This window comes from Doryrhamphus excisus, linkage group LG17 (assembly GCF_037039965.1).
Source record: "Doryrhamphus excisus strain RoL-2023G ecotype Guam linkage group LG17, RoL_Dexc_Guam_v1.1, whole genome shotgun sequence".
NCBI classification, from domain to species: domain Eukaryota; kingdom Metazoa; phylum Chordata; class Actinopteri; order Syngnathiformes; family Syngnathidae; genus Doryrhamphus; species Doryrhamphus excisus.
The window spans coordinates 17063263-17090508 of NC_136373.1; the positions used below are offsets into that span (position 1 = coordinate 17063263).

Here is a 27246-nt window from a genome sequence, read left to right on the forward strand (position 1 = left end):
TTAAAAAAATTCATAATTTTTAGTTTATAAATATAACATGCAAACTCCACACAGAGATGGCCGACGGTGGGATTGAACTCCGGTCTCCTAGCTGTGAGGTCTGCGCGCTAACCACTCGTCCACCGTGCAGCCCCCCCACATACAATGAAACTGAATTAAATTATTATATTGTAATATTGTAATTAATCATATGAAAATACCCCCTCTGTATTATAAAATTGTTATTTTGGTAATATCATGAACTGAGTCACATGGTGGCATCCGAAACCGTCATCGATTCCCACTTGTGTTAATAAAGGAGGCATTTTTTTTTTGAGGTGAGGTGTTTATTTGTTAAATCGACATAATCAACACTTATTTGTAACATGGCAGCCAAATATGATATGTTTGAGATTCCCGAAACAATAGAGGTGGTCTTCGGGTTACGAACTGGGATGTAAGTTGGAATTTACCCGAAAACCAGTTTTGTCATAAGAGCATAGAAAACCTGTTTAAATACATTTTTTAGTCATTATTAGAGCCCTGTAGACATGAAATAACACCCCTATAGTTACACTTGTTTTCTTTATAGCTCATTGCTAATGAGCTAGAGATGGAGTGGGGAAGTAGCCTCTCACTCTTGTGTTTTTGTTGATTGATCCAAGGAATGAGGGAAAACGGGACAGTCCTGGGATGTCCGTTTGTCCGTTCAATGAATTTCTTTTGGGTCTCCGCGTTCCCTTCCATGACCCATCTGGGTCGTGACCAGCATGTGATAGACGCCCTTTTTGGCTAACAGCTGTTGATGTGTGCCTTCTTCTACCACAACTCCTCCCTGAATGACAGCAATGCTGTCCGCGTTTTGGATGGTGGACAGACGGTGGGCAATGATGATACACGTCCTGCCCTGCCTGGCTTTGTCCAACGTCTCTTGCACCACCTGGAGAGGACAAAGGTCACACAAATGATACATAGGAACGCAGAGATCTTCTAAAAGAGAAGGTAAAGACCCACCTTCTCGCTCTCGGCGTCGAGTGCAGACGTGGCCTCATCCAGAAGCAACAGTTTGGGGTTACGGAGGATGGCTCGGGCGATGGCTATTCGTTGTTTCTGACCACCTGACAGCTGGGTGCCCTTATCGCCCGCCTGGGTGTCATACTTCTGCTCAGGTAAACACAGAGAGTACCATTAGCCTTTACCAAAATCCTAATAACATCCAGAATCTTCAGTTAGCATTGATCAAGATTAGGACTCACCTTTGGTAGACTTTCAATGAAGCTATGAATGTTGGCGGCCTCAGCAGCCGCCTTAATCTCCTCCATGGTTACAGTGCGACTGTTGTCCCCGTAGGCGATGTTTTCAGCCAAGCTACAGTCAAACAGCACAGGCTCCTGGGACACAATACCTATATGGGATCTCATCGAGTGGATGTTCAGCTCTTTCACGTTCTTGGAATCCAACATCTGGAAAAACAAAGTTGTGGACAAGTTTGAAGTAGCGGCGATGCTATGGGGGTGGTCCCGGCCACCCTCTGTGGGATCATTTTAACCAACGCAACTCCATGGTTTAGAGAACATGAGTTCAGCCTAACCACTGTTTCCGCTTGGAAGCATTTCACTGCAGCACACAACTTTACGTACCTATTTTGTAGAGGAGCTGTCATTAAAACCATATCTTGCATGAACTGATAGGTAGGGTAGGTTCTTACATACTTTAGATGAAATGTCATGTAAGATCTAAAAAAAATGCAGTCCAAATAATTAGCACGATGCTAAGTAATGCTTAAAGTAAGAAAATGCCCCGGGATTTGTCTTGGTTTTGTCAGTGTAGTGAAATTCAATACACATAAAAACCGCCAACAATTTGTAGTACAGACATCCCTCACCACATTTTGTTTGTTTTGACTCCTATTACTTATTTTAGCATTTAGCATTTTAGCATAAATAAATTCTTACAATTTTTCAACTGGTCTTAAAATTTTGATCAGGAGTGTGTATTGAGTACCTTCAACATAAAGGTGATTATAGGGGTGTTATTTTATGTCTTGAGTGCTCTAATAATGTTGACAATCATATTTAGAAGGTCGTAAACAGGTTTCCTTTGTCCTAACTATGAATTTATTCTATGTATAAACAAGGACTCGTACTTGACGGAAATTCACTTATCACTGTCAGTAAACGAGGGATTACTGTATGAGTCATCTCACCACCGTCCCGTGCGCGGTGTCGTAGAACCTCTCCAGAAGTTGTACGGTTGTGCTTTTTCCGCAGCCGCTGCTTCCCACCAGGGCCAACGTCTTTCCTTTGCTCAACTTTAGATTGAGCCCTCGGAGGACGGGTATGTTGGGGCGTGACGGGTAGCTAAACTTTACACCCTCAAATTCCACATTCCCGTCAAATTGGTCCTGGAATTTTAAATGCATAAAGACTGAAAATCTGTCAACAGTACTCGCTTGTGAGGATTCTTGTATCTTACCAGTGACTGTCCTTCTTGTGAGAGATTATCGATTGGCGGCTCTCTGTTCAGAAGCGCCATAATGTGAGCGGCAGACACTTTGGCGCTGGCATAGTTCGGAGCAAAGGAAGTCGCCTCTCCAATGGAGATACTGCCATACACCATCGCTGAAAACACGCTGACAGAAAAAGTCAAAGCACGTGATGAATCAAAACGATCTGGCAAGTAGCCGTGGATGCGCCGTACATGGCAATTTTAACGTGAATGAGTTGTGGCCCTAGATATCGACATTGGGTGCTTTGTGTTTTGCTACTGTGCGATCTATAAATCCATCATATCGATCATAAAGTCCCACTCCGGACGAACAAGAAACTCACAAAAAAACCCCCTCGATGGTCGCTTCTCTGTTTTTCATGACCCAAGCTCCAAACCGGAAATAACCCGCGTAAGTAAAGTAGACAAAGGCCATGGTGAAGGAGAAGAGAAAACCCTGCACATGGGCTTGTTTCTGGAAGGTTCTGCAGAAAGAGAGACACAGAGGGAACCATCTTAAACCAGAGATCTTAAATATTACAGACAAGCCATCAAGGATCACGTACTTGTACGGCATTTGGAGGTTTCTGGAGTACAAAGACTCAAACTCGGGCTCCCTGGTCAGAGATGCCACAGTACGAATATTCTCGATGGCTTCTGTAAAAATCTGATGACACATCACCGTGAACAATTTGCAGAATTTTGGAGAACCATTCTAGGTCGGTGCTTACTTTTCCAGCTTTCTCCAGCTCCACCTTGTCCTCTACAACTTGCCCAGTCATAGCCCTCATCCGGAAAAACCCGCCCACTATCATGACGGGCACTATCACTAGTAGGAACAGTGTCAGCTCCCAGCTCGTCACAAAGGACAGAATCATACCGGTGCCAATGTTGGCAATACTCTGGATCACCGCGGCCAAACATTGACCCGTAACCTGAGCGGAGACAGAAGGGGTTAAACTCGTGTGGTTAAAGAACGTAGGTCGAAACTGTTGGTACCCTGACGCCAAGAATTCATATCGGCTTTTCTGGTGATGATATCGGAGTGCCGACGGGTTCCATACAGTGGAACCTTGGTTAGCATTATTAGTCTGCTCCGACTCTAACCAAATCGTACTCTAACCAAATAAATATCTCTCCTAGGAAATAATGTAAATCGCCAGAAAGCCAAAAATGTAAACACAAAATATGTTTTTACAGTTAACCTGAGCGGAGACAGAAGGCGTTAAACTCGTGTGGTTAAAGAACGTAGGTCGAAACTGTTGGTACCCTGACGCCAAGAATTCATATCGGCTTTTCTGGTGATGATATCGGAGTGCCGACAGGTTCCATACAGTGGAACCTTGGTTAGCATTATTAGTCTGCTCCGACTCTAACCAAATCGTACTCTTACCAAATACATTTTTCGCATAGGAAATAATGTAAATCCATAAAATGTCAACCAGAAAGCCAAAAATGTAAACACAAAATATGTTTTTACAGTTAACCTGAGCGGAGACAGAAGGGGTTAAACTCGTGTGGTTAAAGAACGTAGGTTGAAACTGTTGGTACCCTGACGCCAAGAATTCATATCGGCTTTTCTGTTGATGATATCGGAGAGCCGACGGGCTCCGTACAGTGGAACCTTGGTTAGCATTATTAGTCTGCTCCGACTCTAACCAAATCGTACTCTAACCAAATAATTTTTTCTCATAGGAAATAATGTAAATCCAGAAAATGTCAACCAGAAAGCCAAAAATGTAAACACAAAATATGTTTTTACAGTTAACCTGAGCGGAGACAGAAGGGGTTAAACTCATGTGGTTAAAGAACGTAGGTCGAAACTGTTGGTACCCTGACGCCAAGAATTCATATCGGCTTTTCTGGTGATGATATCGGAGTGCAGACGGGTTCCATACAGTGGAACCTTGGTTAGCATTATTAGTCTGCTCCGACTCTAACCAAATCGTACTCTAACCAAATCAATTTTTCTCATAGGAAATAATGTAAATCCAGAAAGTCTTATTAGAGATTATTAGATCTCGGGGCATGCGTTTGTCCAATGGTAAGTATCATTAAATGGCACGCCTGAAAAGGCTACTTTACACATCGGGTCTACAATTTGTGACCAAAAATGGTGCATATGCCAAAGTCAGGTACTGTTATCATTACTGTTATTATTTTTCCACAAAGTGTACCAACAATTTTAAATAAAAGTCTTTAAATAAGACAAGCGATAGACATTACCGCTTGTACTTTAGAAGTGTCTGAGGCCAGCCTTGTCGTGAGCACTCCAACGTTGTTTTCCGGGTGATCAAACCAGCCAATGTCCTTAAAGAAATACCAAGTAAAGTCCGTCAGGCTGATGAAGGACATTCTATTCCACAAGTTTTCCGCCTCCTTCATCACCAATGAAAATGGATGACTGGATGAAATTGAGCAGTAATTTGCTTCCGGAAACCCTGCAGGCACGATAAGGTCTCCTAAGAATTCCTCGTTCCACTTACCTGCCTCATCAAGGCCTTGAAAGATGCAAGTCTCAGTTTCATGGTCAGGATCTCTCCAGATTTACCAAAACAGAAACCCTGTGTGGTTGAAGTGACACAACTTGGACTTTGACATTAAAGTATTGTAGTAGTATTGAAGTAGCGAGTATATGCGTTAATGGGAGTATGCTTACCTTTAGAAAAAAAGACAAAAAAGAGACAAATCCAATGACTGCAAACATAATGGAAAGGAAATGTGTTTGTTTTCTGATAACCTCCTGGTCGGTCTCCACAAACACCTGAAAGAGTGGAAGACTGTTATTGAAATTAAAGGTTTTTGCCTCCAAAAATCAAGCGCAGTGGAACCTCAGTTAGCATACATCCCGCTTAGCGATGATGGGACTGCTCCCTGACACGTGCCGGCCAGATCAACACGGACACCACCTTCTTGTTTTGCCATGAGTTATTTCTTGAATGGGACTGTTCCCTGACATGTGACGGCGAGACACCGCCTTCTTGTTTTGCCATGAGTTATTTCTGGAATGGGACTGTTCCCTGACATGCGGCAGCGAGACACCACCTTCTTGTTTTGCCATGAGTTATTTCTTGAATGGGACTGTTCCCTGACATGCGGCAGCGAGACACCACCTTCTTGTTTTGCCATGAGTTATTTCTTGAATGGGACTGTTCCCTGACATGCGGCAGCGAGACACCACCTTCTTGTTTTGCCATGAGTTATTTCTTGAATGGGACTGTTCCCTGACATGCGGCAGCGAGACACCACCTTCTTGTTTTGCCATGAGTTATTTCTTGAATGGGACTGTTCCCTGACATGCGGCAGTGAGACACCACCTTCTTGTTTTGCCATGAGTTATTTCTTGAATGGGACTGTTCCCTGACATGCGGCAGCGAGACACCACCTTCTTGTTTTGCCATGAGTTATTTCTTGAATGGGACTGTTCCCTGACATGCGGCAGCGAGACACCACCTTCTTGTTTTGCCATGAGTTATTTCTTGAATGGGACTGTTCCCTGACATGCGGCAGTGAGACACCACCTTCTTGTTTTGCCATGAGTTATTTCTTGAATGGGACTGTTCCCTGACATGTGGCAGCGAGACACCACCTTCACGTTTTGCCATGAGTTATTTCTGGAATGGGACTGTTCCCTGACACGTGGCAGCGAGACACCACCTTCTTGTTTTGCCATGAGTTATTTCTGGAATTCAATATTTGGGCGAGTGAGGTGAGATAAAAAAATGAAGAAACAGTACAACAAAAAGGTGGTGATGTGGTGATCTCCAAAGTAAATTTCCTTGAGAATTGTTTTCTGGAATGGATTAATGACGCTAACCAGGGTTCCACTGTAATCCGGCTCCACGCTATTTGTAACCTACAGCAATGAACTTGGCCATGATGAGCGAGTGGACAGGATGGACTATTCCGTTGATGCTGGCAGAGATCAGCCCCAGCAAAAGGTAAGGCCACTCATGAATGTTGTAGCGCATCACTTTGAGGACGGACACATGCGCAACGTTTTCACACTGGAGAAAGCAAGAAGCAAGATCTAAGTCATTCCTCTTGTCGTTGGTGCCACCTCATGTTGAATCTTCGAAGCAATCTCACCTCTGTCTTGTCTTTGGGATCCACCAACATTTCCTTCTCGTCTTTCTTTACGGCTGAACCAGCAAAGGAAGAACCTCTTGTGGACTTCCTCCTATAGGGGATACATTCAGAGAAATGTTTGGATTGTGGGTTTTTATCGTTTTGGTCTTCATACTGCTCCTCCTCTTTCTCAAAAGTCTGCAAAACCGAGAGAAGAAGAAGTCACGAGGTTGTTTTTTCCTGGAAATATACAGCAAGTGTCGGTAAGTATTACCTGCATATTGACAAGATTGTAGTACAGACCCTGTTTTTCCATCAACTGGCTATGAGTCCCCAATTCTACAACCTCTCCATTTTGAACGCCAGCTATGACGTCAGCGTTTCTAATAGTTGAGAGGCGATGGGCCACAACTATGGTGGTCCGACCCAGTCTGACCTGCACACAAAAATACAAGTAGCATAAGCCCAGGCGCAATTACAAGAGATGTACTTCAACACAGTAACGAGTCTGAAAGTACTGCATCTTCGTACCTTGTTGAGTGCCGCTTGTACAAGGGTCTCACTCTCAGCGTCCAGAGCAGATGTTGCTTCATCCAGCAGAAGGATTTTGGGGTTACAGACCAGCACCCGAGCAATTGCAATCCTCTGCTTCTGTCCGCCGCTCATTTGAGTCCCTCGTTCCCCGACCAGCGTCTCAAACTTCTGCTCAACGACAAACAGTCACATGATTGGAAAGTATGTCGGCAAGTTGAAGTAAATATAAAAGTCATACATCAGGAAGGTTGATGATGAAGTCGTAGGCGTTGGCCTCCTTGGCAGCTTGCTCTATCTCCTGCTGCGTCACGTCAGGTCGGCCGTATCGGATGTTCTCTGCGATGGTGGTGGCAAAAAGTACGGGCTCTTGACTCACCACTCCGATCATCTCTCGCAGGTAGCGGATATTCAGAGAACGGATGTCGTGGTCGTCGATAGATATCTACCGAAAAGAAGACATTTTTTTCAAATGTTGACATTTGGTGATGGATCGGTTTGCTTTGCCATGTCGCTGTAGTGTCGACTGTGGGGGTATACTATGAAAACGGCTCAACAAAACCAGGTTTTGTGGTCATAATGCAAACGCTACGTTCCACGGTAACGGTGGTTATCAGTTCACTTTGTCAAGTCCGGTTCTAAGCTTTGTGTTCGGTGCGCGTTAACATAAAAAGCAGCCTATTGTTCTACCTTCACACAAAAAGGAAGCGATCCTAGCAAGTGTATTTTACACAACATAAGCAAGTGATTATTATGGCGTGTTCAGAAAGATTATCACTGCCAATAGAGTCTTTTCATTTTTTTTATGTCTATATTGTTGAAATATATATTTTTTTACAGATATTTTACTTTTTTGCCAGTTAGTGACTGATCAGTTTATCATGGCCATAGCTAAGTGAAACATAATATAAGTAAGTACTAGGTTGACTGATGAGTTGCATCAGTCTGCTCAGGAGACATGCTGTACCAGGGGATGACCACTAGTTGGCAGCGTCCAAGTGCTCTGTGGTGCCAACTTAAAGGGGATTTATTATGCTTTTCCCATTTTCTGACCTATAAATGTTGTTACAAAAGTGTCAGATCATGAGGTTTGCGCATGTTTAAGTCCTTGGGAGCACTTGGGAGTGTGATCAATCACTTCGGAACGGGGTGGATCAAGTTACACAGACCGTTTGGGGAGGAAGGCGGGAAATCCAATGAAACACTGCAGGAAGAGGCGCAGAGTCTGGAAGATCTAGAAAGCTTTCTGCGTGGGTTATCGTGTGTAACTTTTGTGGTGCTTTTCTCGCCGATTTTAAGCTGAAAGCGTGGACCTAACACACTAAACTGGCTTTGCGGTATACCACTTAAATGTCTTTTTTGTGTCAATATGTACATACAGATCCCTCCTGAGGGTCGTAGAACCTCTGCAGCAGCTGGATGGTGGTGCTTTTTCCACAGCCACTGCTTCCCACTAAAGCAATGGTCTGACCACTCTTCACACTCAGGGACATGTTGTTCAATACCTGCATGGTAGTTATATACATTTTAAATATGGAGACATTCCTCTTTGTGGTATTAGCGTGGAAAAATAAACAGCGTCAGCTTTCCTTGACTTCTGGCCTTGAGGGGTAGTTAAAGTGGATGTTCTTGAACTTGATGTTCCCATCGATGAAGTCAGGCTTAAAACCGCTCTCCGAATAGCTGTCAATGCTCGGTTTCTGTTGGGTAAAATGTCAATGGTTATCTTAAAGGGCGCTTGTGGAATAGGACTGCTACCGGGCAGACGTGGGAAAAATTAGGGATGAGTCGGATACCCGTTATGATCGAGTATCCGTTAAAGGATATTTCGTCATATCTGTATTTGTTATTTAAAGAAAATGCTCGTGATTGGCCAGTCACACACAGCGACGCCTTTCCCGAGACCAGGGGTCTCAAACTCAATTTACTTGGGGGCCACTGGAGCTAGGGTCTGGGTGAGACTGGGCCGCATCAGGTTTTACAAAAAAAAAAAACGCATTTATTAAAAACAGAAAAATGAATAAACTTTGCTTTGGTTTTTCTACAATAAAAGCTCTGATAAAACATTCCACTGTTCCAATATCTTACTTTTTATTTTTCTACACAAAATAAGAGGAAAAATAAATAAACAAATCAAGAATAAAGAAAATCAATCAATCAGTAATAAATAAATAAATAAATATAATAATAATAATAAAACGGCAAATAATAAAAACTTAAGAAACCACATATAGTTGGTCGGTAGACAAATTATTTTTTTCAGATTAAAATGAACAAAGCATTATTAGAGCCCTGTAGACATGACAAAACACGACTATAGTCACATTTATACTCTTTTTTTATTTACAACATATTGCGCAACTGCAGGGTCTTGAGACACATGCTAACTCGCAAACTAGAGAGCTAGCGACCTAAACGGTAGCCTTCAAGTTATTTCCTTTAAACTTAAATAGCCAAAAACTTACCACTTCCACACGGATAGGGAGGATAACTATAAACAGTTATTTAACCTTTAACATGAACATTAATCAAACGTGATCATTTTTTCTGGGTACATGATACCATACGGCATCCATATCAAACTTGCGCGGGCCGCACTAACATTAAACTTTCATATCAAGGCGGGGGCCTCAAACTAGTGTCCTGCGGGCCACATTTGGCCCGCGGGCCGCGTGTTTGAGACCGCTGATTTACAACATATTGCGCAACTGCAGGGTCTTGAGACACATGCTCGCAAACTAGAGAGCTAGCGACCTTATACGGTAGCCTTCAAGTTATTTCCTTTAAACTTAAATAGCCAAAAACTTACCACTTCCACACGGATAGGGAGGATAACTATAAACAGTTATTTAACCTTTAACATGAACATTAATCAAACGTGATAATTTTTTCTGGGTACATGATACCATACAGCATCCATATCAAACTTGCGCGGGCCGCACTAACATTAAAGTTTCATATCAAGGCGGGGGCCTCAAACTAGTGTCCTGCGGGCCACATTTGGCCCGCGGGCCGCATGTTTGAGACCGCTGATTCACAACATATTGCGCAACTGCAGGGTCTTGAGACACATGCTAACTCGCAAACTAGAGAGCTAGCGACCTAAATGGTAGCCTTCAAGTTATTTCCTTTAAACTTAAATAGCCAAAAACTTACCACTTCCACACAGATAGGGAGGATAACTATAAACAGTTATTTAACCTTCAACATGAACATTAATCAAACGTGATCATTTTTTCTGGGTACATGATACCATACGGCATCCATATCAAACTTGCGCGGGCCGCACTAACATTAAACTTTCATATCAAGGCGGGGGCCTCAAACTAGTGTCCTGCGGGCCACATTTGGCCCGCGGGCCGCATGTTTGAGACCCCTGCCCTAGACGGATCCTACAGGCGGCATCCAACGAGGGCAGATCCAGATAATTAAGATGGGTGAACAGATACAGATAGTACTGATGACTGAAGTACTTCAGTCTCAATGGATGTCGGGATGAGAGAATGTAGAGTTCCTTACGTTATCGATGATCCTGTACACTGTATATGCAGCTCCTCGAGCACTGGCAAGGGCCTCGATTTGAGGTGAGATCTGCCCCAATGCAAACACTCCAAGAAATATAGCGAATAAAACCTGAAACAAGATGCATCAATGTTAACTTCTAATGTCTGTTCGGACCATTTAGTTTCAGTGGAGTCAAACTACCAGTGTTTTTACTCACTGTGAATATATTCCCAATGGTGTACTCGCCGCTCATAACGAGCGTACTCCCATACCAGAAGGCCAGGGCGTAAGTCAGGTGTATTGTCATGAAGGTGAAGCCCATAGCCATGTTTGAACTCATTGCCTTCTTCACTCCCATTTCCTTAGCCTCCTCCAAGTCTTTATGATACCTGCGAGGACAACAAACGAAAAATGTTATTAAAAATTTAAAGTTTTGGATTCCAGCGCACCAATCATCGGAATAATTTTGTTTCATTCAGTAAAAAGATACGTTGATTTCGGTAATTTCGGTCAATTGGTCGTTAGCCTGCGAGTCAGTTCGTTCACTCATGTTCACGTTTGTTCCGACTCAACAGCGCAACAACACGTGATGACGTACCTTCGGATCCGAGCGTCCGGCGTTACGACCCCCCCATCCGACGCTGTGATCGCTACACTCCCAACCCCCGGCCAAACGCCAGGATTATGCTGAACCCCGCCTCCCCACTCAACATTTTTGAATGTTGACATTTATTGATGGATTGGTTTGCTTTGCCATGTCGCTCTAGTGTGACAGAGGTTCAATGTCTTGGTCTAGATACGTTCATTTCGGTAATTTCGGTCAATTGGTCGTTAGCCTGTGATCTCCCCGGTCGGCCGTGTCGAGTCAGTTCGTTCACTCGTGTTCACGTTCGTTCCGACTCTACAGCGCAACAACACGTGATGACGTACTTTGAAATCTGAAGTATTATGACAGCCCTTCGGATCCGAGCGTCCGGCGTTGTAGGCGTGACGATAGGATAAGACAGGCAAGGATAAGACAGGAACGGTGAACTGACTCTCCAGCCAATCAATAAAAACATTTGCAACTGAACGGGTATTTCAGGGGCGGTGACCTCATTCATTACGTTTACAAAAAATAACTAGTTGAAGAACTAGTTCTTTTGATCCGTTCGTTCATGACCGACACACCACGAGTATTTTCGTACTACCGCACACCTCTCGATTTCTTTTTGCTGACCACTGAAGGCAAAGACGGTCCTGATGGAAGAAAGCACCTCCTCTGCCACGGCCCCCGCTTTAGCATAAGCAGCCTGTTCTTTGGAAGTGAAGGATGTCAGCAACTAGGCAGAAACACACAGTTAAGCCTTGCGGGAAGAGGGCACGTTTACAAAATGGAGGCATGACCGTCTGGACAACGAGGAAGCTTACTTTAATGAAAAGAGCAGCTGATATTCCCAACAAGGGGCTGATGGCCAGCATGACCAGAGTCAGCTTCCATCCTCGGCTTAACCCGAGAATTAGGCATAAGGTGAAGGTGAAGATGGTCTTGATCAGCATCCCCAATTTGTCTCCAATACCTTCTTGGATCTTATCAATGTTACTGTTCAGGAAAATGAAAACTTGAGCAGGAATTTGCGGCGGTGGAGCGGAATTTTTGATTTACAGGCGACTGACTCTGTGAGATGAGTAATGAGATGTCCCGTCTTGTTGGTGTCAAACCAGCTGATGTCCTGTCGGATGACATTGTGGAAAAAAAGCTCACGGATGCGTCTGACCTGCCGTCCAGCTGCCAAAGTCCAGAAAGCAACTTGAACGTAGGCGGCCAGCAACACGCTAGCCGCTATAATAGCGAAGTAGATACAGAGGCTGGATTTTTTGGGATTAAAAAAAAAAATTAAATCATCAAAGGTGTCGTATTCAGTGTAAAAAAACAACATCTTGGTCTTACACGTTTATGTCCTGCTCAAAGGTGTCGTTCGTAAGTGGGACGGAGGAATCTAAAAAACACAGAAAAATAAGCTGTCATTATATTCTCCGTATTTAAAGTCAGGTAACTATTTGATTGCGTCTCCGAGAACTCACTGCTTTTGAATATTTTCGAGTACACTACAAATTGGTCCACCGTTTTGCCAAATAGACCGCACATCAGAGGCACCACAGCTCCGTGGGCCATGGCCATCACGGTCCCGAGAACCATCAGTGCAACATCTATGCTGTCTGCAAACCTGAACTGCGTTCATTTAAAAAAGTAAACAACAAGTAAATGTTAAATACGGGTTGTGAGCAACGGACCGTGGACCGAGAACGTACCAGTTCAGTGACGCCGACCGTCGGCGCCTTTGCTGTCTTCTTCCTTTTAACTTCATCGCCCTCATTTTGGAGATCACTGGTTCAAATAGGAACTGATCTGTGAAATCTATTGAGAATTTGTTTGTGTGCAAACAAATTTATTACCTTAAAAAAATATCTTCCTGGGTCCTTTGCAGCCCGTCGGTTTCAGCCATGTCTGGGCGAGATGATGATGATGATGGTCAAAATGTTTTTTAAATAGCAGTCCCGTATGATGGTCCTGTCCGCAAACGTACGCATAAAGCAGAATAACAACAAGAATCACCCGGCGTGCTCTTGGGTTGTCATGTTTCCACACCAACTTAGCGTTCCTTTTGAGATTGCTGGCGCTTACGGCACATCGCGTTTCTTTTCCTTCCCAACCTCCGTTTCTCACGTGACTTCATTGACTATACTCTTATTGACACAACTAAATGTTCTGTACAGTTTGACTTGGCAAATAAGGATTTCGTATGTGAAAATACAGCGGAATGTTCCCTTAGCAAAAACACCTTTATTCAAGTATACTTATTTTATACTAAAAATGAGGAAGTATACTTGAAGTTTACTTTTTATAAAATATATTTTATATACTTAAGAAGAGTACAGTGAAGTATACTTGGCTTATACTAAGTACATTAATACCACATGTATAATAAGGTCAAGTCATTGACTTGTGCTCAACATTTATATATATTATACATTTTATATATAGATTTATAATTAATTATGCCGGAGTTTTAAAACTTTCTAATATACAATATGTGCGCTCAATTATCTTTATGCTTTAAAAGTCACACAGAAAAACATTTCACTTGACTTTACTGATGAAGTTAGTCCCTTTCATAAGGTTTGATAAAGATGTTTTGTATAAAGCATTCAAAATCGCTATTAGGAGCTAGCTAAGCTTCTGCAATGCCGCGTTCTCATTGGACGGTATGCCTTGCACTTCCTGCCGTGGTCCCGCCCCCTAACTTGGCAGCCAATGGGAATCGCCTCATTTTAAATTCGCGCCATTTCACGTCCCCTCCCTCTCTACCCCCCAAAAAGGTGCCGTTCGCCACGGAAGGAGACATAGCCTAGCTAACAAATACTTTTCAGCATTAAGATGCCACAACGGCATTTGCCATGAATTATTTCAAGGACGATGTTGTGGAAGTTGGGAAGATTTTATAGATGAGTACTGACGACCAGCAACTATGGGTAAGTTGTCAGTTGTGTTGCTTTCCAGTTAGCTTAATCACATTGTTGTCAAAGTGGTGCCTGGACATTTACATCTATACCCGATATGAAAAAGCTAAGCTAACAACACAATACAATGCTTCATATATGCTTTAATGTCTGCTTATTTTAATAGGAGGTAGGTCCATGGCAAAATACATAGTATAGTATAGTATAGTATAGTATAGTATAGTATAGTATAGTATAGTATAGTATAGTATAGTATAGTATAGTGTAGTGTAGTGTAGTGTAGTGTAGTGTAGTGTAGTATAGTATAGTATGTATTACATAGTATACATAGTATAGTAATTCAGCATATACTGTAAGTGTACATTTGTTTTTGCATTCTTAAAACTACATGTTTGGCCTGCGACAGTTTCTACAGGAGTTTCCATATTTTAATAGGTGTTTCAATATGCAAAAGAGCTATTACAAGCTATTAATTTTTCCGGTTTCTTACACAGACAACTACAGTGATCTGCGTAAGACGAGACAGGAGTTCATAAAGGGTGACAACATCCGACAAGAAGGAACCCAGACGAAGAGGAAGTGGAAAGATGTGGAAGATGAGGATCATGAAGTTCTACCCAAACAGGTAGGTACCTGGATGGATATGACACCAGTTAAATGGAAAGTGGCAGTTTTAAAAATTGTTTTGTGTGTGTGCATAAAAATGAAATTTGACGAGTTTGGAGTTCCACATGGAGAAGCCTGATTCTGATTCTATTGTGGTGCAGTAGACTAACTCCAATGAGGAGCAGCTACCCACAAACAGGAGTGTGGCACAGAAGGAGACCACGTGAAAGAGATACTAGATGCCGTGGGAGGTATTTTCTCTTCATTCATTTAAGTAAACTAAAGCAAATGATAAAACAGAAGCTTTTAATAACTAATGTATGCCAGCCAATCGCAGGGCACATACAGACAAACAAGCGTTCACACTCACATTCATACCTATTGACAATTTGCCGGACCCAGGCAAACAGTGATAGTACATTTTTAGTAAAACACCTCACCACTGAAAAAGTATTTATCCATTCAAAAGAGTTAATTTGAAGAACTAATGACTTGGCTGAGGGTGTTTTTGGATGTGAATTCTCCACATTTCCCTTTTATGCCGCTACCCAAAACTATTGGATGTTTTCCAGTCCTGGACACACAACTCTGGTGAGCGCTTTGTCGATGGCTGAGGATGTATAAGGTGCAGTGATGATGAAAATGTCAAAAATATATATAATGATATATGTATGAATATTTGTCCAGTCTAATGTATTGACTTTGCATGTATTGATTTTGCACATTTCTTGATCAAATACAGAGCAGAAACCTGAGGCTGCCGAAAGTGTTTCCTTTCGGCTTAGTGGGCAAGCCCCGCCTACCGTGAGTACACACTGAGATGGAACCAATAACACGTTGTAGAATTATTAGTTTGTAAGCTCTGTGTAATGTTTTTAGTGTAAGTTTGACATCATTATCCCAATGAACCTAAATCTTGCATAAAATATTATTATTACAAACCCAATTATACCCAAGTAGATGAATAATGTAGATGAATATTATTCGTCTAGAAAAAAAAAATCTAGAGTCTAGATTTTTAACCTGGATGTTACTCGGGAAGGACACCATTGCTCCTTCAATTCCATTTCTTATGATAGATAAACATTTCAAACATAATAAATATGTTCTGGATACTGAAATTGAGACACCGTGTCTGTCACAATCAAACACCATCAAGGCGGCAAACACACCATCAAGGCGTCATATGGTGCAGCCTCCGGCGATCCTACATATTCTATAGAAGTACTGCATATACTGCACAGTTAAGGGGACTGTTTGCCAAGGTTATGCCTGAAGGGAGCTAACTTTTGAATGTGCTGTCAGCATTATATCCCACCCACTTCCTGCTCTGAGCTTTACAGACGCTTTCGCTAAGCGTTGATGGTGTAAAAGTGTACTGGACATGTCGGAACATCCTAGCAAACCACAACAGTTAAATCATCATCAGTAAAACATTAAAGTTATTATTGATTTTCTGGGACTAATATTGTGTATGTGCATGCATTGCTATGGAGACAAATCAAGTTAATGATATGCAAGCAACAAAAAGATTAGCATTTTACATGAGCGCAACAAACATGGGACATTGAAAGGTGTAACCTGACAGTCCTGATGGCTTCCACTGTTACTGGCAAGGAGATATGGGGTGCTTTTTCCTTCAATTGAGACAATGGAGCTTCAGGTTGTGGAGGGGCGTCAAACGACACAACGGTTCCTGACATATATAGTCATCACGGCACACCAGTGTTTGAAAATCACTGATATAAACGACTTCTGTAAAGTTCCAAAAGACCTACGGCTAGTATTATTTACAGACAGTACAAATACAATTACTAATATTTGTGTGCATGTTCAAGATGAATTAAACCATTACCAGCCGCAATAACTTCCACTCATTCTTCCATAGGGTGATGAATCCTATACCTTACCTACTCAACCTATGCCAGAATAGTTCATTTCCTTCCATGACCCATCTGGGTCGTGACCAGCATGTGATAGATTCCCTTTTTGGCTAACAGCTGTTGATGTGTGCCTTCTTCTACCACAACTCCTCCCTGAATGACAGCAATGCAGTCTGCGTTTTGGACGGTGGACAGACGGTGGGCAATGATGATACACGTCCTGCCCTTCCTCGCTTTGTCCAACGCCTCTTGCACCACCTGGAGAGGACAAAAGTCACACAAATGAGACGGGCAAATTCAAGGCATTCTAGACAAGAAGGAAAAGACCCACCTTCTCGCTCTCGGCATCGAGTGCAGACGTGGCCTCATCCAGAAACAACAGTTTGGGGTTACGGAGGATGGCTCGGGCGATGGCTATTCGTTGTTTCTGACCACCTGACAGCTGGGTGCCTTTATCGCCCGCCTGAGTGTCATACTTCTGCTCCAGCAAACAGAGAGATGAAGTACTATATTATACAGTATGTTTGCATGCTAACTACACACTCATACATTTTAATGAAATGAATATATAGATTTTGTCACCATGTTTCTGGTCAGTAATTATCACATAGTACTCATGTAGGATGCAGTAGTACAGAGCCAGGTACAGAGACCGGGTACAGGTACAGAAGTAGAGACTGGACAGTCCAAAGTTTCTCAAGAAAAAAGGTTACTTCAAGACGCCGCTGAATGGTAAGTAGCTTTAACATTTTAGCGTTCTACAACATTTTTTTGCAGGACTACCAGTGTTTAAGAAACTCTGGTAGACCCACTGAATGTGGCGGGAAATTACTATTAGCAATTCCCGACTCACTTGTAAATATCTTGCTTGTAATTTGCTGCGCACTTTCTTTATGCACACTCTATAATGCTACACAGACAACCGCTTTTGTTCCATTACTTACGACACTGCCAAGTAACATTGGAAAGGCGTCGGGCTTCAACAACAGTTCACAAAACAGTCCAGTGTGAAATGCCATTCACCGATTAAAATATATATTTTTTGCTGGTAGGGAATCAGAAACTCCAACCGCTTCTGCCTGATGTTTGCCTTGTTAGGAATTGTAAACAAATGCAGCTTTCCCTTACACCAGAAGAAACACTTCCTGGGAGACATTGCTAACAACCTCAACAGAGAAGCAGAGCTTTGGGGAGGGCAGGAGCGTATCTGGTGTACAGTGCATGCCCATATAAGGAAGCCTGGCATTCTGTGACATCACAGAGAGACGGTGTGAGAAAAAAACTCTCTGAAACCGAGCATTAGATCCATCCCATTTCAAGGCTTACTTCCAAATGCACAAACCTCATTATCTGAAACATTGGCATCGTTTAACACAAGAATACAACTTTCTAACATTTATAGGTCAGAAAAGTGGAAAAAGCATAATAAGTCTCCTTTAAGGGAAGCCCAGAATGTTTCATTTAGGGCAGAAATATAATGATAGGATTCAGAAACATACAAATCAAAGTGAGCTTCAATCAAATTGATGACTCTACAAAATGATTACCTCTGGTAGACTTTCAATGAAGCTATGAATGTTGGCGGCCTCAGCAGCCGCCTTAATCTCCTCCATGGTTACAGTGCGACTGTTGTCCCCGTAGGCGATGTTTTCAGCCAAGCTACAGTCAAACAGCACAGGCTCCTGGGACACAATACCTATATGGGATCTCATCGAGTGGATGTTCAGCTCTTTCACGCTCTTGGAACCCAACATCTGGAAGACCAAATCACAAAGTTGTCACTCAAGGTTCAGGAGCTGAAGCTATGCTTTCGAGGTAGGCCAGTACACCTCCCATGAACATGTAACATCCAAATCATTTGGTTCAAGTCTACGGTGAGGCCAAAGTATAAGCAAGCGCCTTGAGATGTTTCCAAGTATTGTCAATGCAGTGCAATTCAATTAGTGCTCGTATTTATCGTCTTACCACGGTCCCATGCAAGGTGTCGTAGAACCTCTCCAGAAGTTGTATGGTTGTGCTTTTTCCACAGCCACTGCTTCCTACCAGGGCCAACGTCTCTCCCTTTCTCACCTTCAGATTCAGCCCTCGGAGGACTGCTACATTAGGGCGTGAGGGGTAGTTAAACCTGACACCCTTAAATTGCACATTACCATCAAATTGGTCCTGAAATTTAAAGGAGACAGAAAATACATTAAGACTGTGGATCTGTAAACAGTACATAAGCAATAAGGATCCTTATTGCTGACCAAAGACTGTCCCGCTTGTGAGAGATTATCGATCGCAGGCTCTCTGTTCAGAAGCATCATCATGTGAGCTGCAGACACTTTGGCCTTGGCGTAGTTTAGAGCGAAGAAACTGGTCTCTCCCACAGTGACAGCACTAAACACCATTGCTGTAACCACACTGACAGAGGAAGTCAAATCATTTGAGCAAGTAGGTGTCCATGCAGCCTTAATGGCAATTTTGACCTTATCAATCAATCCTGGCATAAAATGTCGTTACAATGTGTTTATGACACTGGGATTTTGTGCGGGAATTGTGTCGTGCTACTTAGTATGTTTCTGTGAAAATCATAAAGCCTCAATCCAGACAAACATGGAGATATTACTCACAAGATAGCTCCCTCAATGGTCATCCGTCTATTGGCGATGAGCCACGCTCCAAACCGATGGCAACCCATGTTAGTAAAGTAAACCACGGATATGGTAAGAGCATAGATCAAACCCTGAAAATGGGCTTTTTTCTGGGAGTTTCTGTGGAAAGAGAACGAGGGAACCATCAAAGACTACTCTATGTAGTAACTAGCTTTTTTAGATATTATGGACAAGAAATCAAGGAACTTTCATACTTGTACGGAATTTGCAGGTTATTGTGGTACAAAGATTCAAACTTGGGTTCCATTGTGAAAGATGCAACTGTTCGAATATTGTCAATGGCTTCTGTAAAAATCTGATGGGGCACACCATGAACACATCACACCTGGAGAACGGACTTGAGCGGAATGAAGTTAGGTCAAGCCTTACCTTTCCAGAGTTCTCCAGCTCTTTTTTCTCCTCTACAACTTGCCCAGTTGTCAACTTTGCCTTTAAAGCTCCAGCCACTATCATGACAGGCAACGTCACCGATACGAGCAGAGTTAGTTCCCAGCCATACACAAAGGAAATAATCAGACAAGTGCCTAAGTTGGCAATATTCTGGATCATTGTGGCCAAACATAGCCCAGTAACCTGGGCAGAGACGAAACAAGTGCGATAAAATGTTATTCTACTGAAGTGAATTATTGAAAACTTTTTAATAATATGAATTATTAATGCATGTTTTCTTGCCTTTACAGGTCAGGGTTTTTTTGCACAGCTTGGTTTAGCACCCAAAGCGAACTGAATTTGATTCCTTCATAACTAAGTGGTGAGCTGGTAGTACTTTTTTTTTTCTTCACTATGAAAGAATGAAAGCTCTCTTCCCAAGAGGAAAACTTCCATAGGGTTTTGCACCTCCTTGAGAGTAGCACTCAAGACAGCATTATCTTCCAATAGTGTCTTAATATCATTCTGTAGAACCTTGCTATCATTGCATAATGCTTTATTTTCATCTATATGGTTTTGCCCCTCCTTAAGAGAAGTACTCAAGATAGCATTATCCTCCAATTGTGTCTTAACATCATTCTGTAGAACCTTGATATCTATACATAATGGTTTATTTTCTTCCATAAGGTTTTACACCTCCTTAAGAACAGCACTCGGGACAGCATTATCCTCCAGTAGTGCCTTAACATCATTCTGTAGAGCCTTGGTATCATTGCTTAATGCTTTATTTTCTCCCATAGGATTTTACACCTCCTTAAGAACAGCACTCAAGACAGCATTATCCTCCAGTAGTGCCTTAACACCATTTTGTAGAACCTTGATATCAATGCATAATGGTTTATTTTCTTCTGTAGGGTTTACACCTCCCTAAGAACAGCACTCAAGATACCATTATCCTCCAGTAGTGCCTCAACATAATTCTGTAGAACCTTGGTATCAATGCATAATGGTTTATTTTCTTCTGTAGGGTTTTACACCTCCCTAAGAGCAGCACTCAAGATAGCATTATCTTCCAGTCGTGCCTTAATATCATTCTGTAGAACCTTGATTTGATTGCGTAATGCTCAGTTTTCTTCCATAAGGTTATTTTCTAACTCCTTAAGAGCTTTAAGGCTTGTAGTAACATCAAATTTTTGCTGTCGAGAATATCTGAAACTGATAATTCTGCAACTGTCTTTCAGTCGAGGTGTCATCCTCCTTATCTGAAAGCCTGAGTGACCCTGTTTCTGATTTTGATTTTGGATTTCCATTGCCTGTATCATTTTAGTTTTGTTTTGTTTTTGAGTTTTTTTTCCAGTGACCATTGTGTATTTTCATTCTTTCATGTCTGTAAATAAGAAAGGTGATATATACTGTACATTACCCCTTGTACTTGAGCAGTGTCTGAGGTGAGCCTTGTGGTGAGCACTCCAACGTTGTTTCTTGGGTCGTCAAACCAACCAAGGTCCTGAAAGAAAAGTAAACACATTTCCAAGGAGTCCTTCAGGCTGACCCTAGACTCCTGACATGTGGTATGTGTACATGACATTACATTAGCGCCAAACACTGACATTTACGTAATGCACTCGAACGCCTCATGGGAAGAGCCACAGCAGGTAGTAAGTACAGTGCAGATGAAGTATTACAGTATTAGCAAGCAGCTTACACGGTTAGCTAGTTTGGCAGCCATGACACAGCACAAAGGTGATTGATTGACAATAACCTACAGCCAATCGGGGCGCAAAAGACAATCATCAATGAAAATGGAATGCTTGATGAAATTTAGCATGGATTTAATTGACTGCTAAGCAAGTGGAAAGGGCTAACGGAAAGATGTCAGACTCATGCTGTCTCAATTTTAACACAAAGTTTCACCAAACTTCTAAGTGCAGAAATGGTGAGCAGTGGCTGGACTCGCTGTTCCATTTACCTGCCTCATCAAGGCCTTGAAGGATGCAAGTCTGAGTTTCATGGTCAGGATCTCTCCAGATTTACCCAAACAAAAACCCTGTGTAAAGTGACAACGAGCAAGCAAACAAATGTAGTCGTGGGTGACAGAGTGTGCCTTGGGATTTTGGTCAAAGTGGCCTTATTGTGAGTTTGCTTACCTGTAGGAACCTGGTGAAAAAAGATACAAATCCAAGCACTACAAACATGATGGAATGAAATTCTGTGGTTTGTCTGATAATCTCCTGATCAGGCTCAGCAAACACCTGAAAGATTAGATGATGAGAGCACTATGCTGGTTTTTTTCCTAAAATATCTGTTTTGCCCCCAAAAATGAAGTACCGTAATCTCTGGTTTATAAGTTGGTACTTTTTTCTTATTTTTTTTTTTACCCTGCAGCTTATACAGCGATGCGGCTAATTTATAACCATGGGGCATCTCCTTCACTAATTGTTTAAATACTATGAGTCGGTGAGGAAACAGTAGCTCTTTCTTTTCCAGGAGCCACTATCCAAAAGCTTGTCAACTGAAAATCGCAGGAGGTCGTTATTCAGTGTAACAGTCTGACTCACGGTGTAGAAATGCATGATGGGAAAAAGTTTAAATAGTTTTTATTTTTATTTTAAACCATTGGTAATTGTCTTGTATATTTCTGCCTTTTGAGTGTTGAGTTGCTGTGTGATGATTTTAGCCTTCTATCTAAAATGACACCGTGAGTCAGACTGTCATATTGAGTAATAACCTGCATTTTCCGATGCGTTGATAAGATCATTGTGAGCCTTCTCATCGCTCATGATTGGCTCCTGTCAAATAAAGAGCTGCCTGGTTCTCGCGGACTCGTGCTCGTCACAATATGCCATAGTCTGGTGTGGTTTATACTGTATATGTACAAATCTGTTTTTCTCTAAATTTAGTGGTTGTGATTTATACACCAGAAATTACGGCAATCCTACTTGACAGTAGTTGTAACCTACAGCGATGAACTTGGCAACGATGAGAGAGTAGAGGGGATAGATTACTCCATTGATGCTGGCACAGATGAGACCCACCAGAATGTAAGGCCACTCATGAACGCTGAAGCGCATCACTTGGAGGAACGACGCAGGCAGGACTTTTTCGTACTACGGGAAGCAGAAGAAAGATCAACCATTTTTCTTTGTTGGTATAAAGCTAAAATCTGGAAAACTGAATCTTCTCAGCAATCTCACCTCTGTCTTGTCTTTGGGATCCACTAGCTTTTCTTTCTCTTCTTTTTTTCCCTGTGAATCAGCAAAGGAAGAACCTCTTGTAGACTTCCTCCTGTAGGCGGTATGTTCAGAGAATTTGGATTGTGGGTTTTTATCATCTTGCACTTCATACTGCTGTTCCTCTTTCTCAAAGGTCTGCAAAAGGGAGATGAGAGGAAGACACAAGGTCGATTGCCATGGAAATATTAATATCAACGAAACATTGCGTAAAAATGTTACCTGCATTGTGACCAGATTATGGTAGACGCCTTCTTTTTCCATCAGCTGGCTGTGAGTCCCCAACTCCACGACCTCTCCATTCCTTAGGCCAGCGATAATGTCAGCCTTTTTGATAGTTGAGAGGCGATGGGCCACAATGATGGTGGTGCGACCCAGTCTGGCCTGCACAAAAAATAACATTTACTCAAGCTCAGTACTTACTATACTCATACTGTATACTTCAGGTCAAAGGAGTGCCCCAATATGTGCCTGAATGTATGTTTGTACCTTGTCCAGCGCCGCCTGTACAATAGTCTCACTCTCAGCATCCAGAGCAGATGTTGCTTCATCCAGCAGAAGGATTTTGGGGTTCCGGACTAGCGCCCGAGCAATTGCAATCCTCTGTTTTTGCCCTCCGCTCATCTGAGTCCCTCGTTCCCCGACCAGCGTCTCAAACTTCTGTTCAACGACAACAGTCCCATCATTGGTAAGTGGAAGACAAGTATGTAAGTGGACGGTATAAATAGTGCTGTCAAGTGATTAATTATGATCTGTAATTAATTTAAATTAACAACAGCTGATGCTTTATATAAAAGTCATACATCAGGAAGGTTGATGATGAAGTCGTAGGCGTTGGCCTCCTTGGCAGCTTGCTCTATCTCCTGCTGCGTCACGTCAAGTCGGCCGTATCGGATGTTCTCTGCGATGGTGGTGGCAAAAAGGATGGGCTCTTGACTCACCACTCCGATCATCTCTCGCAGGTAGCGGACATTGAGAGAACGGATGTCGTGGTCGCCGATAGATATCTACAAAAAGTAAGACAAGAATTGTCGATGAATTGGTTTGCTCTACCATGTCTGTTTTTTGTGAATAATGTATGTTCTTGTTTGTTTACAAATAATCTGTACATACAGATCCCTCCTGAGGGTCGTAGAACCTCTGCAACAGCTGGATGGTGGTGCTTTTTCCACAGCCACTGCTTCCTACCAAGGCCATGGTCTGTCCACTCTTCACGCTCAGGGACATGTTCTTTAATACCTGGAGGACAGTTATGCAAATGTAGTATTTGTACAAGCCCATTTGTAAGGTAAGGTAAGGTAAGTTAAAAGTTAAAGTGTTAAAGTTAAAGGGCTCACCTTGACTTCTGGCCTTGAGGGGTAGTTAAAGTGGATGTTCTTGAACTCTATGTTCCCATTGATGAAGTCAGGCTTGAAGCCGCTTTCCGAACAGCTGTCAATGCTCGGTTTCTGTAGAGTAAAATTTCAATTATCTCAAAAGGGCAGTGTTGTGTTGGCAATGTGACATACATACGTATGTGGAAAAAACTATGGTTTGAATAAGAACAGATGCCAAATTCCTTACATTGTCAATGATCCTGTACACTGTATATGCAGCTCCTCGAGCACTGGCAAAGGCCTCGATCTGAGGTGAGATCTGCCCCAGTGCAAACACTCCAAGAAGCAAAGTGAATAAAACCTTAAAGCACATGCATTATTGTTAGCTTCAAACTTCTATTCAAACCATTCCATTGAAGAATAGAGTTTCCACTCACTGCAATTATATTTCCGACGGTGTTCTCATTACTCAGAGCGAGCGTACTCCCATACCAGAAGGTCACGGCGTAACACAGGTACATCATCATGAAGGTGATGCCCACAGAGATGTTTGAACTTATTGCCTTATTTATTCCCATTTCCTTTGCCGCCGCCAAGTGTTTATGATACCTGTGACGACAACATTCAAACACAAAATTGAGTGGTTTGTCCAAAACAAGGCTGGTATTCGATATGGTCAAGCTATCCGTTGTTGCTATGGCATAATCAAACACGCGGCTAGCCGGGCAGGATAATAGATTTTGCGTCATCAAATATATCAAAACAACAGCCAACCATTTGTTGTTTCAGAAATGTCTTCAACATGAAAAACCGAAATTTATCTCCAATTAAAAGCTAGCTTTTTGTACTTCTATTGCTTTCCTTTCCGCTCTGGAAAAATCGTGTGCAAATAGAAATTGTACCTTCATCCCGAGCTCACACAATCCATTGCGGCTCTGGTCCTGATCAAGTCCGGTTTGCCCCAAAGTGCCACTCACACTGACTGCGGTAGACGCAGCGGCTAAGCCGGAAACCCACAACAGACTTTTTTCCGTTTGGCCGGAGCGAGTGTGAGCCAACAACGGGGACTTCGATCTTGCGGAATACTTCCGACGACCGCAACGGAGCCGTAGCGGATTCAGTGTGAGCTCATAGTCAACCATGCAGCGTACAGCATCCTGCCCAAACCTGTCAATCTCCCTCTGCTGACCACTGAAGGCAAACACGGTCCTGATGGATGAAAGCACCTCCTTAGCCACGCCCCCTGCTTTGGCGTAGGCAGCTTGTTCTTTGGAAGTCAAGGATATCAGCACCTTGGCAGAAACACACAGTTAAGCCTTGCTTTCAAAATGGAGGCTGCACAAAGGAGAATCTTACTTTACTGAAAAGAGCTGCCGATAGTCCCAGCAAGGGACTGATGGCCAGGATGACCAGAGTCAGCTTCCATGCTATGCTCAAACCGATGATGAGGGATAAGATGAAGGTGGAAAAGCACTTGCTCAGCATCCCCATTTTGTCTCCAATACCCTCGTAGATCTTAAAGACGTTACTGGCCAATCATATAATAAAATGATGGTGAATATGTCATTTAACATCATCACATGCAGTTATTGTCAATCATCTACACGCAAGATTGTGTTCTGTTAGTTAGATTCTGTACATAAAGTACTTTATTATTCTCCAAGAGATCCATCTATTTCTATTGTTAGGTTGCCGGTAGGATGGACATTTGACTTAATTTCCTTAATGGACTGAGGCAGGGGTTGCAAAACATCATTTTAAAACAACATCTTATAAACGTTTAAAAGTTTTAACAGCGCAATACAACAAATAAAAGTACAGTGTGTACTTGTGCCAACCTCTGCTAACTAGTAAGGTTATGATAGCATCATCTTGGTTAAACCTCGCGACCTGACGCCAGAATGAATGACCAGTATCCCAACGTTTTGATTGGCTGTCAGATATGGAGGGAACTGTGGGGTACCAAAGTAGTTCGGAAGAGAAAAAGCGGAGTTTATCGAGTACTCTTGCTAGTACTGAAGATACATTTACGTAAATATCTGCGTAAATTAACCAGTTTGCTAGCACAGATGTATTTATACGTGTTTTTCAACCCGACTGCTTGGTCCCAGAGCAAGACATATTTATACGTATTTACGTATTTATATGTATACGTAAAAAAGCAGCGATGCAGCAACCGGAAAGTGAAAAGCACTGATGTGATAATGCATTTATTTTTCCTAATATTTTCCCGATTGTAATGGATCATTTAGGTTTTATGGGCTAGTTAGACCAACTGGACCCCACGCATGCAAACACTTTGGAGATGAGATTGTCTGTAAAAATGTCAGGCTATAAGCTAAAATTAGATTATTTGAAGGACCCGACTGTGTCATTTACACCTGACTCACTCTGTAAGACAAGTGTTGAGCTCTCCTGTCTTGTTGACGTCAAACCATCCGATGTCCTGTCGCATGACACTGTAGAAAAAATGCTTGCGAATGCGTCGGACCTGCCGTGCAGCTGTCAAAGTCCAGAAGGAAAATTGAACGTAGCCGGCCAACAGCACTATGGCTGCTCCGATAGAGAAGTAGATGGAGAGGCTGGAATGTAAGTTAAAAAAAAACCAAATGATCATCGGTGTCTCATTCAGTGATCAAGGGCAGCTTGGTCTTACAAGTTCATGTTGTCCTCGAAGGTACTGTTGACGTTTCTGATGGTGGAATCTAAAAACATAAACGATAAGGTGAATCAGGTGGAATATTCTCCATTATTAAGTCTGTTTCCATGTCTGTGAACTCACTGGTGTTTATGGTGTCCATGGTTGCTGTGGAGAGTATGAATTCATCCATTATGGCGCCAAACAGAACGCATATCAGAGGCAACACAAGCCCATGGACCACGGACATCAAGGTCCCAAACGCCATCAGTAAAACATCTACGCCATCTGCAAATCTGAACTGTGTTCATTTGAAAGGGGAGGATAAAGTAAATGTTGAATATCGTTAGTGAGCGGTGGATTGTGGGAGTGGGAACTTACCAGTTCTATGGGACCAACCGAGGGAACCTTTGCCTTTTTATCTTTCTTCCTTTTACATTCGTCACTCTCGTTCTGGAGATCACTAAATCATAAAAGAAA

General features: G+C 42.5%; 3 protein-coding genes and 1 long non-coding RNA gene across 5 annotated transcripts; 1 reads left to right on the plus strand and 3 right to left on the minus strand.

Annotated features, from left to right (window-relative positions):
* Positions 1 to 619: 619 nt before the first annotated feature.
* LOC144894426 (ATP-dependent translocase ABCB1-like) lies at positions 620 to 6649 on the minus strand. Its single transcript, XM_078797845.1, has 13 exons — positions 6556 to 6649; positions 6327 to 6473; positions 5126 to 5230; positions 4953 to 5030; positions 4693 to 4776; positions 3198 to 3401; positions 3033 to 3133; positions 2811 to 2951; positions 2455 to 2611; positions 2186 to 2383; positions 1236 to 1442; positions 994 to 1140; positions 620 to 919 (listed from the first exon to the last, which is right to left on the minus strand). The coding sequence occupies exons 1-13, from the start codon at positions 6583 to 6585 to the stop codon at positions 689 to 691; spliced, it is 1830 nt and encodes a 609-aa protein (XP_078653971.1). The 5' UTR covers positions 6586 to 6649; the 3' UTR covers positions 620 to 688.
* Positions 6603 to 12748, minus strand: LOC144901971 (ATP-dependent translocase ABCB1-like). Its single transcript, XM_078798034.1, has 13 exons — positions 12634 to 12748; positions 12500 to 12548; positions 12226 to 12417; positions 11980 to 12151; positions 11767 to 11891; positions 10787 to 10958; positions 10585 to 10698; positions 8661 to 8765; positions 8445 to 8570; positions 7307 to 7510; positions 7066 to 7236; positions 6809 to 6970; positions 6603 to 6608 (listed from the first exon to the last, which is right to left on the minus strand). The coding sequence occupies exons 1-13, from the start codon at positions 12746 to 12748 to the stop codon at positions 6603 to 6605; spliced, it is 1713 nt and encodes a 570-aa protein (XP_078654160.1).
* A 993-nt stretch (positions 12749 to 13741) lies between these two features.
* Positions 13742 to 16614, plus strand: LOC144901937 (uncharacterized). Of its 2 annotated transcripts, XR_013630119.1 has the most exons (5): positions 13742 to 14082; positions 14565 to 14695; positions 14838 to 14927; positions 15419 to 15480; positions 16565 to 16614. It is a non-coding gene; the product is annotated as an uncharacterized LOC144901937 (long non-coding RNA). The 2 variants fall into 2 exon arrangements; XR_013630118.1 differs by lacking the exon at positions 16565 to 16614 and having other exon boundaries at positions 13750 to 14082; positions 15419 to 15524.
* An 82-nt stretch (positions 16615 to 16696) lies between these two features.
* Positions 16697 to 26929, minus strand: LOC144901972 (ATP-dependent translocase ABCB1-like). The gene is made up of 23 exons (XM_078798036.1): positions 26911 to 26929; positions 26785 to 26833; positions 26519 to 26710; positions 25485 to 25656; positions 25280 to 25420; positions 24376 to 24447; positions 24150 to 24260; positions 23926 to 24051; positions 23616 to 23819; positions 23302 to 23472; positions 23035 to 23196; positions 22777 to 22950; positions 22522 to 22689; positions 21730 to 21834; positions 21552 to 21629; positions 19583 to 19786; positions 19408 to 19508; positions 18806 to 18962; positions 18525 to 18722; positions 18107 to 18313; positions 16891 to 17037; positions 16777 to 16817; positions 16697 to 16712 (listed from the first exon to the last, which is right to left on the minus strand). The coding sequence occupies exons 1-23, from the start codon at positions 26927 to 26929 to the stop codon at positions 16697 to 16699; spliced, it is 3015 nt and encodes a 1004-aa protein (XP_078654162.1).
* Positions 26930 to 27246: the final 317 nt, after the last annotated feature.

Excerpts from the sequence above, each read along its gene's own strand:
- LOC144894426 (XM_078797845.1), bottom strand. The coding sequence starts at position 6,585 with ATGTTGGTGGATCCCAAAGACAAGACAGAG. Across the intron at positions 5,231-6,326 it reads TCATGGCCAAGTTCATTGCT|GTGTTTGTGGAGACCGACCA; the intron begins GTAGGTTACAAA and ends CCACTCTTTCAG. Across the intron at positions 2,612-2,810 it reads ACCATCGAGGGGGTTTTTTT|CGTGTTTTCAGCGATGGTGT; the intron begins GTGAGTTTCTTG and ends TTTTTCTGTCAG.
- LOC144901971 (XM_078798034.1), bottom strand. The coding sequence starts at position 12,748 with ATGGTTCTCGGGACCGTGATGGCCATGGCCCACGGAGCTGTGGTGCCT. Across the intron at positions 12,418-12,499 it reads TTTGAGCAGGACATAAACGT|CCTCTGTATCTACTTCGCTA; the intron begins GTAAGACCAAGA and ends CAAAAAATCCAG. Across the intron at positions 7,237-7,306 it reads TCATCATCAACCTTCCTGAT|AAGTTTGAGACGCTGGTCGG; the intron begins GTATGACTTTTA and ends GTCGTTGAGCAG.
- LOC144901972 (XM_078798036.1), bottom strand. Across the intron at positions 25,421-25,484 it reads CGGCAGCTCTTTTCAGTAAA|GTGCTGATATCCTTGACTTC; the intron begins GTAAGATTCTCC and ends GTTTCTGCCAAG. Across the intron at positions 18,314-18,524 it reads ACACCTTGCATGGGACCGTG|ATGTTGGGTTCCAAGAGCGT; the intron begins GTAAGACGATAA and ends TTGGTCTTCCAG.